This window comes from Delphinapterus leucas, chromosome 6 (assembly GCF_059928025.1).
Source record: "Delphinapterus leucas isolate spDelLeu-1000000601 "Yukka" chromosome 6, BTC_Dleu_Yukka2, whole genome shotgun sequence".
Lineage (NCBI taxonomy): Eukaryota > Metazoa > Chordata > Mammalia > Artiodactyla > Monodontidae > Delphinapterus > Delphinapterus leucas.
Window position 1 is genome coordinate 121,207,395 of NC_143134.1, and position 17,161 is coordinate 121,224,555.

General features: G+C 50.0%; 1 protein-coding gene across 1 annotated transcript in view; it reads right to left on the bottom strand.

Annotated features, from left to right (window-relative positions):
- AK8 (adenylate kinase 8) overlaps positions 1–17,161 on the bottom strand; it is a 138,890-nt gene that overhangs the window by 58,340 nt on the left and 63,389 nt on the right. The window contains exon 11 of the mRNA XM_022578334.2: positions 5,396–5,537. Within this exon, the coding sequence (XP_022434042.1) occupies positions 5,396–5,537 (142 nt within the window). The remainder of the gene's footprint in view (positions 1–5,395; positions 5,538–17,161) is intronic.

Here is a 17,161-nt window from a genome sequence, read left to right on the forward strand (position 1 = left end):
GGCTGGAAGGCAGCTGGACCTGTGACAACAAGCAACAGAGACGTCAGCAAGCCAAATCCCGAGTCAGCAGCAGGAAAAGCTGAGAACAAACCCAGAGTCCTCACCGGCAAATCCTCAAAAGACTCAGGCAGAGGTACTGAAACGGAGCAGGGCCCTGTGGTCCTTCCCTCCCATGTCCTCCACCTGCCTTTTGTCTGTGGAAAAACTTTAGCCAACGAGTACGTTTAATCAGAGAAAACGCAGAGGCAAAGAAAACAGTCAAACAAATAATCATAGTTTAGTCATTATGCAGAGTTAAGGACCTTTAGTTCCTCCTCAGGGACTATGGATAATATTCTGAGCCGTATCCTGTGAACTGTCTCCTAGATACTGAAACCCCACCAGGTGGAAGAAGTTACCTACGTGATGACCAGGCTGTAGCCATGACATAAGCTGCCGCAATTCTGAGAACTGGCCTCAAGGAAATGGGAACAAACCGACCCTGGAACTGAAGGCTGACTGTACCTAAAGCAGTCAAGATGACGCTGGTCGGAGCATCGCAGGACCAGTTTCAAGGTGAGTGTCAGAGCTGACTGTGCTGTTGCTGCATGTAGCGCCCTCCCTCCGTCTACAAAAGCTCTTGGCCCCTGACTGTCAGTAGGGGGGAGTCAGCCTTTGGACAGGAGTCCCCCCCCCTCCCCCCTTGGGTTGCCAGCATTGGAAAGAAAGCAAACTTTCCTTTCCACCGAACTTGCCTCTTTATTGGCTTTTGAGCAGCAAGCAGCACCCGTAACAGTCCACTCGGAAACTGGATGGCTAAAATAAGGACGATTGGTTAAACTTGCTTAAGGAGAGACTAAGCCCCAGATGCCCTCCTCACTCCACCCAGCTGGGTGAATCAATCCTCCTCCACTCGGGCAGAAACGGGAGGTTTATCCTCTCGAGAGGATATGATACAGGCTCCTTGGACTTGAAGAATGCTGAGCACAATTCACAGTCCGAGTCTGTACCAGAATTAGGGGGACTGGGTTAAAAAAAAATATAGGCACACGGCGTGCAGCGTGTGAGACCTCTGCCCACCTTCTCCCGGTCTCCACTGTCCCGCTTCTCCCTCGGACCCCAGACCTTTACCCTCCAGCAGGAGATTGGGTGAGTCCTCTCTGAGGAATCTGACATTTCCAGAGGAGAAGACTTAAAGATGTTGAGTTGGTGGGAGGATTCTGCACAAAAGGCCCCAATAGTTCATCTTACACTGAAGTCAAATTCTATGAGCTCCATCTATGCCCTCAGAGCTCCCAAATAGTTTTTTACTTTCCCGTTCTTACATGTGAGCAAACAACCAAGGGTAACGCAACATCTTTCTACTGAGAAACAATGAGACCAAGACAAACAAAAACTCAGTAGGAACAGACTATGCAGGAGGGGAAAAAAACCTCTCCTCATTACCCTCCTGCAAAAACAAGCTTGCCATTAACATCTTCAAGAGATTAAAAAAAAAATCCATGAAATAAGATCAAGAAGCTATAAAAGTAATATTCAGATGACAAAAAAAGACCTCTTGAATGTTATAAAAGTAAAAACTGCAGCAGAAGTTAGAAATTCAGTAAAAGGGTTGAAAGAGAAAGTTGAGGAAACCTCCTAGAAAGTAGAGCAAAACAAAACAAAGGCAAACCACACACATATACAAACACAAAACCAACAAAAGATATAGGATAAAGAGAGAAAAGTGTTTTTTTTTTTTTTAATTTACAAGGCCAGTCCAGGAGATCTAACACCCAAATAGCGGGTTCCAGGGAAAACAGAAAAAAAATAGAGAAAAATCAACAAAATAATTCAAGAGAATTTCCCAGAACTGAAGGACATGGGTTTTCACATTAATTTTTGGCCCGATGGAGTAAATGAGACCCAGACAAAAGAAATAAATGAAATTTCAGTGTGAACTTCTTCAGTCTGGAGCACACGTGATGAGGGTGTAACAGCCTACTGTTGTCAAACCATCTTTTTAACTTGAGAAGCAACTGGAAGGTATGCTACACTAAAACAAGAGAGCATGTGAGAAAGAGGAAGATGTGTGATTCAGGAAACAGGGACTCCAACTCAGAAGACAGGCCAAGGGAAGCCCTCTAATCACAGCGCAGAAAAGTCCTGGAACAGCCCTGCAGTAAGCCTAGAGAAAAAGCAGTCCAAACAAGAAAGGAACGGGAGTAAATAAGAAAAACCTGGAACTCAGAGTTCACGTAATATGATGGACTTTGTGGACTATTGTTCTGAGGGGCTATTATAAGCTGTAGGAATAAGTAGCAAATAGATACAAAGAAAACTAGGCAAGTGAAGAAACAAGGTGATTATTAACATAAGGAAAAACAAAACGAGAAGAGAAAGGCAAAACAGACAAAAAGGACATAAAAGACCTCCTTCCAGCTGAGTCAGCTCTCCGAGAGCAGGTTTTCTGGAAATTACGCTCACAACTTTGTGCTTATATCTGAGTGGCCAGAACTTAGTCCTGTGGTTCTGCAGAGCTGTAAAGGAGGCTGGGAAATGGGGTCTTTCATCTCAGCCGCCAACGCGCTCTACTGAAAACTGATGTTTCGTTACTGAGGAGGAAAGGGAAAATTCATGTTGGAGGAGACAAGTAACGGTCCTGTCACAGACAGTTGCTTTCCTCAAGATGGCACTGCACAATGAACACACAGCTGACAAAAACCTTTATGAACTACATAACATGGCACCGAAACATATAAAGCAAAAACTACAGGAAACACAAAATCAAATCATTAATAAGCTACCTCTCCCCCAAAGGGCCAGCTCCAAGGAACAGTTAGTGTTTTAAAAACTATTCCAGATACGGAGGAAGAATGAAAACCTATGAAATGATCACATCCTTGATACTATAAGCCTGACAAAGGACAAAAAAAAAAAAAAGGAAAAATTCAGACCCATATTATATATGCATATTAATGCAAAAAATCTAAATAAAAATGTAACCAATACCATCCAACGGTATATTAGTTTCCCATTGCTACTATAACAAATTACCACAAATTTAGTTGATTTAAAAAGTTCAAACTTATTATACTACTGTTCTGTAGGTCAGAAGTCTGGTACAGGCCTAACTGCACTAAAGATCCAGGTCACCCAGGATGACCTCCCTACTTTAAAGCCAACTGATCAGTTACCTTAATTACACCTGCAAAGTTCCTTTTGCCATGTAATATAACATTCACTGGCATGACATGGCAGGGAGGGGGACTGCTCAGTTTTGATGGGGAATCAAAACTGTACCTGCCACAAGCAATATATTGAAAGAATAACACACCAAGACCAAGTGACAGTCATTCTAGGAATGAAAGGCTGACTTATTATTAGAAAACCTGCTAACATAATTCATTATATTCATACCTCAAAAAGGGGGGAAAAAAACCACATCTGTCTTAGAAGATGCTAAAAAGGCCTTTGAATAATATTCAGCATCAACTCCAGATATTTTAAATTCTAAGAGCTATACTTCTTTAACTTGATAAAAACTGTATATACCTCAAATGACAGTAGTGCCTTAGTGGTAGAATGCAGGACAGTCCTTCAGGTCAGGGAAAAAAAAAACAACACCTGTCCATCATGCCTCAGTTCCGGAAGTACTGCCCAATGTAATTAGACCAAAGAGTAAAATGATAAACATAAATATTGGAAAGGAAGAGGCAAAAGGATAAATATTTGTAGATGTGACATGATCACCACCCTGAAAAGCCCAAGGGAATCAACTGAAAAACTATCAGAAGCAGTAAGAAAGTTCTAGTAAGGAAGCTGGAGTATAAAGCAAATAAGAAAAATCAATATCTTTCTTCTACTCCTGAGAAATCCAGTTAGAAAATACAATGGGTGAAAATACCCTCTTATCACGACACCACCAAGAAGAACAACAGGTAATATAATACCTAGAAATGCACTTAAGATGAAAAGCATGGGCCCCGTAAAGTGTCGGTCGTTTCACGAAGGGCCAAAGAGAGGACAGGGCCATAGACTGCAACAGACCAGGTGATAAACCTAATGCAATTCTAGTTAAAATGTCAATGGCAGGGACTTCCCTGGTGGTCCAGTGGGTAAGACTTCTCGCTCCCCATGCAGGGGGCCCGGGTTCGATCCCTGCTCGGGGAGCTAGATCCCGCGTGCATGCCGCAACTACGAGTTTACATGCTGAAACGAAGATCCCACGTGCCGCAACTAAGACCCGGCGCAGCTAAAATAAATAAATAAATAAATAAAATATTTTTAAAAAGTCAATGGCGGTTCAGGATCAAATTATCATAGTACTCATTTGGAATAACAAACGGATAAAATAGACAATAAAGAAGAGTAATGAAAGGGCTTTGTCCTGCACTGACTTGAAATACATGATAAAACTAAAGTAGTTAAACAGTGTGGTACGACTGCAGAAATAGACTTGTGGGAAACAAAAGAAAGTTTAGAAGTACAACCGAGCGTACTGAGAGACTGTATTTACGAGCAGACGGTGTTCAGACCATATATAAATACCTATCCCCTGCAGCCACCAGCCCAGGACCCAGTCACCATCTCTGCAGCAATCAGCCCCCAACAGCCAGGACTTGATCAGTAACTAACAGTTTCCCTAATTTTGCCACCATTTCCAATTTAGAACCAAATGAGAGAAAGCTGAATATGTTCCCCTAACCAAGCACATAGGACACCCTGCTTCCAGCTGGCCGCCCCCAGCTTCCCCAGGCCCACAGCCTCGCTCAGGGAAGCCCTGAAGCCTCACCTTTCCCAGTAGAAGGCTCTCCCTCCCCTCTGCCTGCCTTTGAGATCCGGCCAACTCCCTTTGCTATATACAGCAAGCTGTGGCTAAACAGCCTTTGCTTTTTTCATTTAGGAGGTCTTTGTTTATTTCCACAATATCTACTGTGGCCGGGTGCCCTCAAGTTCAAGTGAGTGGGAGAAGGACAGAGTATTCAACAATATTCAACATTTGAGGGGGAAAAAAGAGAGATCTGTACTGCATACCCACATCAAAATAAGTATCAGACACATCAAAGAACCAAATGTAAAAAGGAAGTCGTGAAAACAGTAGAAGGAAACATGGATTGCTCGGCACCACCATCCCATGAGGAAGGCCAGACTGGTTGATGCGTGTTATATCATTCACAGGTGAGACGCTCAGGTCCAGCAAGGCGAGCGGCAGAGCCAGGATCTGAACCCAAGCGTGACTCCCAGCTCCCAGCGTAAAAGGGACGAGTGGGTGGGAATGGGAATGACTAAGAGACACTCCCCTTCCAGGACGTGGTAAGGCTCCGGCAAGCTGCCAGCAGTCAGCCGGATCTGGGCAGACAGTGCCTGGTGGTGGGGACCTTCCTGGGAGGCGGCGTGGCCAGGGCCGAGGCCCCGCCGGAAGCGGACTGCTCACCTGTTGGGCTTGTAGCCCATGCTATCCATCAAGCACGCCTGGTCCCTGTCTCGCGGGAAGCCGTGCAGCACCCACCCTCTCTCAACGCAGTCCTGCTGGTCCAGGCGCTGCCTCAGCACCTTCATGATGATGTAGCTGGGGACTGCAGAGAAAGGAAGACAGCTGGTCACTCTGCCGCCCTGGCCACCTCTCCTGACCCAACAGGAAGGTGAGGGAGCCTCCGCAGCCATGGCCCACGGCCTTCCTAACTTTATTTGACCCTGATTTGAACAGGTGAAGAGGCCGTTTTAGGTGGACAGGGCTGTGGGTGCCCGTTTCCCAGGACCCTCCGAGGTCCTAGCAATGGGAGGAACATGGCCACCCAAGAAGGGAAAAAAGCACTGGGTGACCTTGAGCTTGAGCTTGAGTTTTCCCTGACTTTGACAGGATATATGCCCATCGGCCGCCAGGGTAGCTCCCAGCCCTCCAGTGATATGTGGGCATCCCTCCCCGATCCCCCTGCAACCGCAGGGATCCAGTTTTTGCAGCAAAAAGACTTTTCACAGAAGCATACCAATCCCCAGTGGAAGGTCTGGTTTTCCTCCAGTGGGATGGCAATGGTGCCCCCGAGGCTCTCTGCTAATTCGGGATACACAAGCAACCCCCTTCTTTTCCCCTTGCCCCAGTTCTCACCTCCTTGATGTTCAGAATCAAATCTCTCTCAAGAATCACAGCTTTAGTTATAACCAGAGACTGAAATCAAGTCTCAAGGAGATTTTGAGAAGCCTCTTGTTTACATTACTGCAATTGACATTTTCCTGAAATTTATACCTCTCTTCTCAGATTCATTAAAAGGCCTATGTTGCTAATGTACTGCGTTCTAGCAATTTGCACTGCATTTCCTGCACTTTGCATTCATTTTCCCAGAGATACTTGGTAAATATTACCATTGTTTGCTATGAATGTGGGCCCCCCCCACAACGAGCTGGTTTCCTGGAGCTGCAGTGACAGGGCGGCTCAGCAGCCTTTCTGGAGATACCCCGTTCCCTCCGTGAGTCAGCCAAGTGGCCCTAACGCACATGCCAAAGGCCCCCGGCTGACAGCCAGGTGAACGTGGCGGTGAGAGATTCAGAAAAATTACTGCTTTCCTCCACGGCTGTGACATGCCTGGTTACTGCCCTGCGGCCAAAGAACTATAAACCTCATCTAAGTCATTTGCATTTCCCTGATTTTGTTCTTTCTTACATCTTTCAGCCTTTCTTCCCCAGTCCCTAGGAAAGAGCAGGAAAGGGATTTTGCTCTAATGAGAAGATTTGGCTGAGACAGATCAGTGAGAAGTTGATACAGCTAATCCCATCCCTTCCCTGCTTAAACCTGCCATGGCTCCCCAATGCTCTGGGGATAAGAGCAGTACCCTTCCCCGTGGTCAACAGGACCCTGCAGGACCCAAGTCCTGCCTCCCCTCGCTGTGAACCTCCCCCAGCTCTTCGCCTCCCCTTGAATGTGCCGGTCCCTCCATCCAGAGCATCCTTCCCTCATGCCTTGCCCGGGGCCAGGCCCCAGAGGAAAGTCCGCTCCCTGGACGGCCCGTCGCTGGGTTAGCACCTGTGCTTCTTCACCTTCACTTGCCACCCCTGTTATTAACTCTCTGGCTAATTCTTTGTGTAACGCTGCCTCTCACGAGGACAAAGGACCATGCCCACCTCGCTCTTCCATGATTAACACAGTGCCTGTCAGATAGGAGGCATGGAGTAAATAGACAGGAGCCCTCCCTTTTCAAAGCTGCACTGCAACTAAACAAAGATGTTAAAACCAACTCGACCAGGCTTTGGGGAGCTCAGAAGAAGAGAGGAAGGGAAGGAGCTGGGCTGGAGGCACACACGAATGCGGGGGCTGGTCTCAGCCCTGCCCTTAGGTGCCAACCGACCTCCCCTCGGTCAGGCAGGCTCTCCCAGTCTGTTTCCTCAACCACCAAAGAGGATGCCGGGACCTCTCACCACAGGATCAACACGACGCACAGCTCCAGGCATGTGGGAGATGGCACTCAGAAATGGGGGCTGGTACTTTCCAGTTTGGGAGATGTATGTCAGGAAACAATGTTTCATGAATATGCTCATGTTTTCCCCAAGGTCAAGGTCACGGTGTGCTGAGTTGGCGCCTGGGATAAAGGATGGTTGACTTCAAACAAGCCTGGGCAGTTAAAGATGGAGAGACTTAGGGCTTCCCTGGTGGCGCAGTGGTTGAGAGTCCGCCTGCCGATGCAGGGGACACGGGTTCGTGCCCTGGTCCGGGAAGATCCCACATGCCGCGGAGCGGCTGGGCCCGTTAGCCATGGCTGCTGAGCCTGCGCGTCCGGAGCCTGTGCTCCGCAACGGGAGAGGCCACAACAGTGAGAGCCCTGCGTACCGCAAAAAAAAAAAAAAAAAAAAAAAAGATGGAGAGACTTAGGGACCTCTGTCCTGAATCCTCTGTTCGTATTCCGGGGGTAGTAAACCTACTGATCCCCCTGCCTCCACTCCCCAGGGGCTGTTTACATTCAGGGCAGCGGCGGGGAGGACAGAGGGGCAGCTGTCACAGCTTCGGCTCGTCCACCCTGTGCCCCCCTCCCCGCGCACGCAGGGCCCACCGGCTCCCACCGGCGGCCCCTGTGAGGAGTCAGGGTGCGGGGAGCCAGCACTAAGGCTACTGTGTGAATAAATAATGGGTCTTTTCTCTGATCCAGAAACCTCATGTTTTCTGTCAAGAGAAATACAGATTAAAGACAATGTGTGTTAAGAATCTGCCATAGAGCTCTCCAATCCAGGTCTACCCCTAAATATGTACAGATATTCTCAGTGAAATAGTAACTAACACAAAAGCAAGCCTATCCCAGGGATCCGTCCAATGGAGCGTTATGGAGCATCTGTGCTGTGTCCAGGGACAAGGGCTTGACGCTGCCACACACACAGCAAACAAGAAGCCAAGGGCCCTGCCCTCCTGAGTTTGACGTTCTAGCCAGCGAGACAGACAATACATAGATAAATACCCATTTCAGAGAGTCATAAATACTATGAAGAAAGCAAACCAAATGATGGGATGCTGCTGGTTTGACTGGGTCCAGGATGGTCTCTGAGGTCACAACCGGCCGAGATCTGGACGGTGAGTCCAGCCTCGTGAGATCTGGGGAGGATGTTCGGGGTGGCACTGGCAAAGGCCCTGAGGCTGGAATGACCTCGGCGCGTGGAGGGCATGGAGAAAGGGCCAGTGTGGCTGGAGCAGAGTGATCTCTGGGGAGTGGGGGTGGGGAGGCCCTGCCAGGTCTTCAGGAAGGAAGGGGATCTGGCCACCCCCGGGGCCATCTTGAGAATGACCATGCGCTGGCCCTTGGTGCATATTTATTGAATGAACACATGGGGGTTGATCTCAGGATCCTGAGCCAGTATGTCCTGGAACGTGCGCTTTGCCACGTTTGCACAAGGACTGCTTATTTTGTGGGATCAGCCAGTGGAGTCTCCAGCTGGGGTCCCCAGGTCCCATGGATGTGGCTAGTGAAGAACACTTTACCTCCTATAAAGTCTGCAAAGAGCTTGGGCTGAGGACCCCTGAGAGCAAACCAGCTGTGAACAGCTCCAGCTTTCTAAATTTCTAAAAGGAAACCAAAAAAATATTAAAAAAAAAAGTAATTCCCTGGTGGTCCAGTGGTTAGGACATGGTGCTTTCACTGTGGTGGCCCAGGTTCAATCCCTGGTTGGGGAACTAAGAGCTTGCAACCTGTGTGGCGCAGCCAAAAATAAAAATAATAATAATAAGTAAAAGGAAAGAAACCATCTTTTGCTGACCCCACAAGCACAGTGCCCTCAAGTCCTTGGGCACCCTGAGCAGCTGAGGGGCGCCACAAGCCTCCAGCGACACCCCGTTAGAGAGAGGCCGGCTGTGGCAGAAAGAGCTCTCTGCACCCCTCTCCCAGTCCCAGTCTCTGCGTCAGCAGACGGGGAAGGTGGGTGGCCTGAGCTCTAAGTTGGGGGCTGCAGGAAGATTTGCAAATACTGCTGCTTCTATGGGAGTTCCTTAGAATAAAACCCAGAAAACTGAGCTCTTAGCTCCCCTGGGTTCCCTTCTTCGAGCAAGTGTGAGCGGAGAGCCCAGTGGTCCGGCCGTGGGACCTCCCTGACCCTCAGAGTCCTCCTCTGGGACACCTGCCTCGCTGGCTGTTATGGGGCCTGGAGACAACTTGTGGGAGCTGCCAGATCAGAGCTCTTCTTAAGGGGTGGGTCCTCGCTGCGCGCGGGCTTTCTCTAGTTGCGGCGAGCGGGGGCTACTCTTCGTTGCGGTACGCGGGCTTCTCATTGCGGTGGCGTCTCTTGTTGCCGAGCACGGGCTCTAGGCGCGTGGGCTTCAGTAGTTGTGGCACGCAGGCTCAGTAGCTGTGGTGCACCGGCTTAGGTGCTCTGCAGCACGTGGGATCTTCCCTGACGAGGGCTCGAACCCGTGTCCCCCGCATTAGCAGGCGGATTCTTAACCACTGCACCACCAGGGAAGTCCCTGTGTGCGTATAGTTTTAATTCCTCCTAAAAGTTTACCCAGATTCCCATCAGATGGCTACAATGAAGCCACTGGCAAGAAAATGGGACCTTTAAATTACAAACATGAAGTCCAACATCTGAGCTTGAATCTGGCTTTAGGAGAAACGGGCTTGCCCTTGGGAGAGGAGGTCATTGGGTAATTAGTTTGCTGACAGTGATACCCCAGGCCCATTAAGGCCTCAGTTGTTTGGTGGTGAGAATGGCATTGGGCCAATAATTTGTTTTCTTCAATAGTCAGGGCTTCCCTGGTGGCACAGTGGTTGAGAGTCCGCCTGCCGATGCAGGGGACACGGGTTCGTGCCCCGGTCCGGGAAGATCCCACATGCCGCAGAGCGGCCGGGCCCGTGAGCCATGGCCGCTGAGCCTGCGCGTCCGGAGCCTGTGCTCCGCAACGGGAGAGGCCACAAGAGTGAGAGGCCCGCGTACCGCAAAAAAAAAAAAAAAAAAAAAAGTCAGTGCTGTTTGGAAACCAAGCTGCACTCCAGGAGGGATGTCTGAGCCACTGAGCTTCTAGGGGCAACAGTGGGCTGCTCGTGCAGCTCGGAGCCTTGGCGATTCAGAGGGGGAAAGACCTGATAGTTCATCCCTTTGACCACCCCCCTCATTTCAAAGTTGAGAAACCAAGTCCCAAAAAGATTGTGCCTCAAGTGACCCACCCAAGCCAGTTTCTCAGCCTGGAAGAAATCTGACTTAAGGTCAAGAAATCTGACCAGATAGAAACACAAAGAGACTTTTTGGTTTGGGGTGGTTTTTTTTTTCCCCTATTAAGTTGGCAAAGATTTCTAGAGGGAACGTCCCAACTGGCATCAAAAGTTAAAATATACATGCCTTTTAGCTCAGCAACCACGTTCCTAAGAATTTACACCTAAGATACAACAGCACATGCGACCAAAGATGTGCACATAAAGATGTCCATTTCAGTGCTGTTTATAATAGTGACAATCGGAAACGATTTTAAATGTCCGTCAGTAGAGGACAGCTTAAATAAAGGATGCACATCTATGCAATGTGATATTAGGTAAGCTTTAAAAACTCATTTATATTTATGTTGACTCAGAAAGAGGCCTAGAACAGAATATCAAATGGGAAAAAAGCAAGTAAACGGTTTGTATAATACGGTCTAATTTAAATGTATATTGACATACATATACACACATGCACATATCTACACACGCACGGGGGAGAGAGGAGGGCCCCACTGATGCCCCACGAGTGACAGACGGTCCTTTGGGGGCTCAGGGTCCTGGAGTTGAAAGAGACAATAACACAAGTCAACACATCCTGGCTGGAAAGGCCTAAGGACGTGGGAGGCGTGGCAGTGCTGAGCGCTTTGGAGGAGGGCAAGGTCACATTTCCGGAGGACCGGGGAAGAAGATGGATGCTCACACGGACTCCAGCTTCGAGCCAAAACCAAAACAAGCCCCTCTCTTCAGGCTCTCAAATTAGCCCTTCTCCTCAGAGGGCCGTACCACAATTGTGAATCAATCATTACTGGTGCAGTATTTGTTTAATGCCTACATTCCCACCCTCACCCCCCTCTGGAGAAAGCAGGGACCCCTGTCAAGGTGGCTCGTTGCTACACCCGCGCATTCGGCATTGCGTCCCGCACATGGCGTAATAAACACACTTAGAATGAATGAATGAATGAATGCATAGTACCAATTCCCCCAAACCTGGACAGTTCTCCCGAGCTCTGAGTCAAGTCCTGTGGCAATGGGAAACAGCCCTTCCCCCAGGGTTCCCTTCATCCACGCCACAGCCCACCCATGAATTAAATATGCAGTCAACAGATGACGTGTTGACGTCTGGGATTTGTTTCAAAATACTCCTGATGGAGAGGGGGGATCTTCCTGGCGGATTCCACATGCACCGGGGGTGACCATGAGCTCACATGGGCTCCTCATACTGGTTATGGGTCCCTTCATGTTCCTTATTCTATTCTCTCTGCTTTTTGCATACATTTAAAGGCCTCCATTAACAAAGTGGGTTTTTTGTTTAAAGGAAACAATTGAAAGGCCTAAAGGAGGTTGAAATGACCACTGTGAGAGACCACTGCAAAACGACAAAGGATGAAATCTCCCTGGAGGTCTGTCCTTGCACCCCAGAAGCGGCTCCACTGTGGGGGGACCTGAGGGCTGGACGGAGCCCTAGCCCTTCTGTCACTCCGCTCTGGGCCCTGGAAGCACTGCCCAGGAGCCTGGCATCTGCCTTCCTGGGCAATCCTGGGGAAGCTGCTCAGACCCGCACACCAGGCCGTTACCCTCTCTGTGTCTCAATCAAGGTTGAACGTTGGTAACTGGGGCTCCTGGGGCCTGGGAGACAGAGGCTGCGAGGCCACAGAGGTTCGCTGGTCCCCTCCCCCTCCAGCACGGACAGCTCTGGGCAACACCAGGGGTCCCCTCGCAGGGACGGGCTGTGCTACCCCATTGGAGGCTGGGAGACACTGCTGACGGCGAAAACAAACGACAGACCCCTCTGGATACCGCCTCGGGGGCCCTCCCGGACACAGACATGGCATGCGGGCCCAGGGGTGAAGGGTAAGGCGGGAAGACCCTGCCTTAAGTGCATTTCCCGGCCAAACCCCTGTAACTCCTGTATCAGGTTTTCCACTCTGTGCCTTCATTTGGCTGCCGCCTTTTTTCCCCCTGTAGGCCATCCGCTCACTTTTCCAACCCCACATGGTCTGACCAGCCGGTTCAGCAAAAATGCAGCCTTTTCAGAGCAGATCTCGCCGCCCTGTTCTGCTGGAAGTTGAAAGTCCCCTTGATAACGCTGTCCATCGCCCTTCATCCCCCTCTCGGAGAGAGAGATTTTCAGTGTAGTCTCAAGTCTTTCTCCACTGAGTCAGGTGCCTCAGGCTTGATTTCTGGGCTTGACAGTTAACATCTTACCCTGCGTATAAGCTACTGCCAAGGGCTACCTCTCCGGAATGTCCTGTCAACCCTAAATTTAGCAAAGTGCAAGATATGAATATCCCATTATTTCATAAAGGCCACATCACATGGTTTCGGGTTTTTTTTTTTTTTTTTTTTTTCTGAAAATCTTCCATAAAAGATGGCAGTCCTCACATTGACCTCGAGGTTATTAAAATCTCAATCCACGTATTCCCTGCCGGCCAGCTGTGCTCGAGGGGTGGACGGGGAGCCTCGGTCACAGGCGAGAGGTTCCCAGGTCCCCCACCAACCCCACCCAGGACACCTGGCCCACCCTTGGTCTTGAAGGGGAGGCGTTTCTGTTCAAAGGCCTGGGCCCCAGGTCAAAGCCCCCGCCTGCATATCAATCCTACGGCTCAGACGGAAGAAAGTACTCCCCTGAGTCAGGCTACCATGAGGTGACTGGACAGGACTCTTCTTCCCAGGCTGCAGGCGTAACATCCTCGGTCAAGTCCAGCTCAGAAGGCCAGCGGCACTGGTTAGCGAGGGCCCCGAGAGGACAGCTAAGCCAGCTCATGATCTGTCCAGTGGAAACCAGAGCCGAGGGCAGAAGGGACTCTCTCGGAGCCCTTCCCCCGACCCCTTCCTGCCGCCTGTGGTCCAAGCCTCTGCATCCCTGACCGGGGCTCGGCTGCTGGGGGAGGGGCCCGAGGGGCACCGAGGTTGCTGGCGCTGGCCCTGAACGGCTAGGACGGAAAGTGGAGAAAAGGAAAGAGCGCCCTCAGCCGGTGCTTCAAGGTAAAAAGACCCAAGGTTGACTGACACACCCAGAACAAGCCATTTAACCCTCCCACCACCCCCGGGCAGGTCAGAAAACGCTGAGGACCTCACCACACACCCTACACACTCCCGACACACACACTCAGAAACCCACCGACACACTACACACACCCAGGCACTCACCTATAATACCCCTACACACCCCTACAGGACACGCACGTTACACACCTGCTACACGCGTACCTGCACCCTACACACGCTATCCTCCCTTGCGCAACACACACGCTCCACACCCCACACCCTTCTACACACAATACGCGCTTACCCCCTCCCCTACACACACACACACACACACACATACACACACACACGCAGCCTGTAACTGCCCCTGCAACGTCTTTCCCTCTTCAAGGCCCCATTTGAAACCAAGTAAAGGGGACACTTGGCATCTGTCGGGGGTTGTGGGATACTCAGCATTTTCCCCTCCCCCCCCTTCCCAACATCCCGGCGCAGCCCCGGACCCCGCCCCCTCCTGATCAGGCCCAGTGGGAGAGTCTTGGAAAGGAACCCAGCTGCGGAGGAGAAAGAGGGGTTGCTTTCGTTTCTGTTTTTCATTTCCATCTCATGCATACTGATGCTCCAAAGAAATGGGGCTCCCATTCCCCCCACACATCTGTCTCTTCCCCACATTGCTGGGGGCTTGACCCAGGATCTGGGTTGGGCTCTTCCGGGCCCCGACTTACTATCACTGTAATTCAGTGAAAGCTAAACTCCACCATTTCTGGGAGACCGTTAGCCTTCGGATGACACTGATTCCTGGCAGCTGAGGCCTGCAAGCCCTCCTTTCTGCTGTAACCAGGAATCAGGAGTGTCTTAGAAGGACCTGCAGCGCCACAGTGCCAGGACCTCGGGCCAGGCTTTCCATTAGCGACGCTCTTTGTTTATTATTTACTGCCACCTGCTGGTCAACCATGGATCCTGCGCCCCAAGTGAGCACTTAAAATGATAAGCAGCAACATTTCTAAAACCCGTACAGCAGATGACAAGGAGAAACCAGCTTGTTCGAATTGGTTGTACTCCACAATTCTTTGGGGGGAGCAAGCCCCTGGGAGAGCTTGCCTCCTTCGAAAACTCAAGTCACTTCCCCCGGCCAAGTGCCTGCCTTGACCAGCCAGTGTTTCCCAGGCACAAGATGGAACGGATGTCTTTTAAGACTTCTTTAGGTTCCAAAAGTCTGTATCCTAATATCTCTATTACTTAACAACAACATTTAAATCTGCTTGGCAGACAATGGTGCCAGGAAATAACGATTTTTTAAAAATAATTTAAAAGTTTTTGGGACTTCCCTGGTGGTCCAGTGGTTAAGACTCCACACTCCCAATGCAGGGGGCCTAGGTTTGATCCCTGGTCGGGGAACTAGATCCCAAATGCTGCAACTAAGGCTCGGTGCGGCCAAATAAATAAATAAACAGATTTTTTTTTTTTTTCTTTTGGCGGTACGCGGGCCTCTCACTGTTGTGGCCTCTCCCGTTGTGGAGCACAGGCTCCGGACGCGCAGGCTCAGCGGCCATGGCTCACGGGCCCAGCCGCTCCGTGGCATGTGGGATCTTCCCGGACCGGGGCACAAACCCGTGTCCCCTGCATCGGCAGGTGGACTCCCAACCACTGCGCCACCAGGGAAGCCCAACAGATTTTTTTTAAATAAATAAATAAAATAAAAGTTTTATTTCCCGCCACAATTAGCAAATGGGTTTCAACAGGAAGTTTTCTTCTTAGAGTTGCCGACAATTTTTTAGTATTGGCTTTTTTTCCAAGTCCAGAACAGTACATTAGGCCTGGGACTCTGACCAACCAGGAGGCTGGTCTGTGCTCCTCATCCCTCGGTGAGCGGCTGCCCGCTTTCTATCACTCCCCTCTCTGCCACGTCTACCGGGGCCAAAAGCAAAGTTAAGATTGAGGTGCCAACACTGCTGACCCATTCACAGCTGAGAGGCGGCTCTCCAGCAGTGGGCCCTTGGGCTTCTCTTGCTAATGAGGTTTTAGATGAGAAAAAAAAAGACCATTTAAAAACATTCTTCTGGGGTGGGGTGGCGGTGGTGGGATGAACTGGGAGATTGGAATTGACATATATACACTCATATGTATAAAACAGAGAACTAATAAGAACCTGCCGTATAAAAGATAAAATAAAATTCAAAAACAAAACCATTCTTCTGTAAATAAATGGGCTTCACTTAGCAAATTAATAAGACTTTTAATAAAAATGCTCACTTAGACACACTGTGTATAACGATTTGGTAATTAGTCAATCTTAAAACGCAGCTTTACATCTTTCAGTGGAAAGTGAGAAGAGGCCAGCAGTCCGGATGCGGACCAGACTGCTGTAAAGTGCAGAGCATCAACATTAACGGTACACTGCGGATCAAGGGGTTTAAGGGGCACGGCTTTCCTTCCATTTTAATGAAGTCGGGGCTCAGAACCAGTTACTTCCGCCCACATCTCAAGGGCAGCGAGAATGCCGTTGCCCACATGACTCGTGAGGGGAAAATCAGCGACTACTGGGAAACCAGGAAACAACCATAAGCCCCGTATTCTGGGGTCAAAAAGACGCGATGGCATATTTACTTAACAAGCATGTGTGCCATAGTGCTTACTATTAGCTCAGCTCTGTTCGGAGCATGTATTTTCTCTGATACAAGTATTGATTCATGTAATCTTCATAACAACCCCATTTTACGGATTAGGAAACTGAGGCACAGAGAGAGGAAGTAACTTGCCCAAGGCCACACACTAATAGGTCGTGGAGCCCAGAATTAAACCCAGGCCATCAGGCTCTGAGGCCACCTGCTCCACCTCTGCCCTCTGCCTGCCTTTCAGGGGAAGAAACGGCATGAATTCTGCCCTCCATTCTGCATTTCGTTTGCAGCGTGCCCTTGGGTGAGTGACTTTACCTCCCAGCTGGGGTTTCTTCCTCTTTAAAAGAGAACTGGACTCTCAGTTCTCTGAGCTCCCTGAAAGCCCCTACGTGGCACGTCTGAAGTCAGGCCACCCCCAGCTCTGAGGACCCATGAGGCCATCTGGGTTCAGCCTCACCGAGTCATGGGATGCAGCCAATCCTGAGCCAAACCAGAACGTTCAATGCAAGCTTTCCCTTAGGGTGGCAGATTAGAGGTGGCCACTCCTACTACTGAGAGGGGACTCTAGCCACCCCCACCCCCGCCTTGAATCTGGGCTAGTCTTATTGACTAGCCTGATGGAAGTTCATTCTGGAACTTCTGAGGCTGGCTCAGCAGAAGACATAGCTTACCCCATCCACCACCCCATCCACCACTGCCGCCCTGGGCCTCCTTGGGATGCTTGTTCTGGGGGAAGCTAGGACCACATAAGGGGGGCTGATCAACCCAAGGCTGCCATGCTGGGAGGAAGCCCAAGCTAGCCGTGTGGAGAGGCTGTACAGAGAGAGGTCTGACCAGCGCCATATGGTCCAAGCATCTCACTCCAGGCCCCAGCAGATGCAATAGGGAGATGGGGATGAAGGATCCTGCCCCAGCAGATGCAATAGGGTGAAGAAC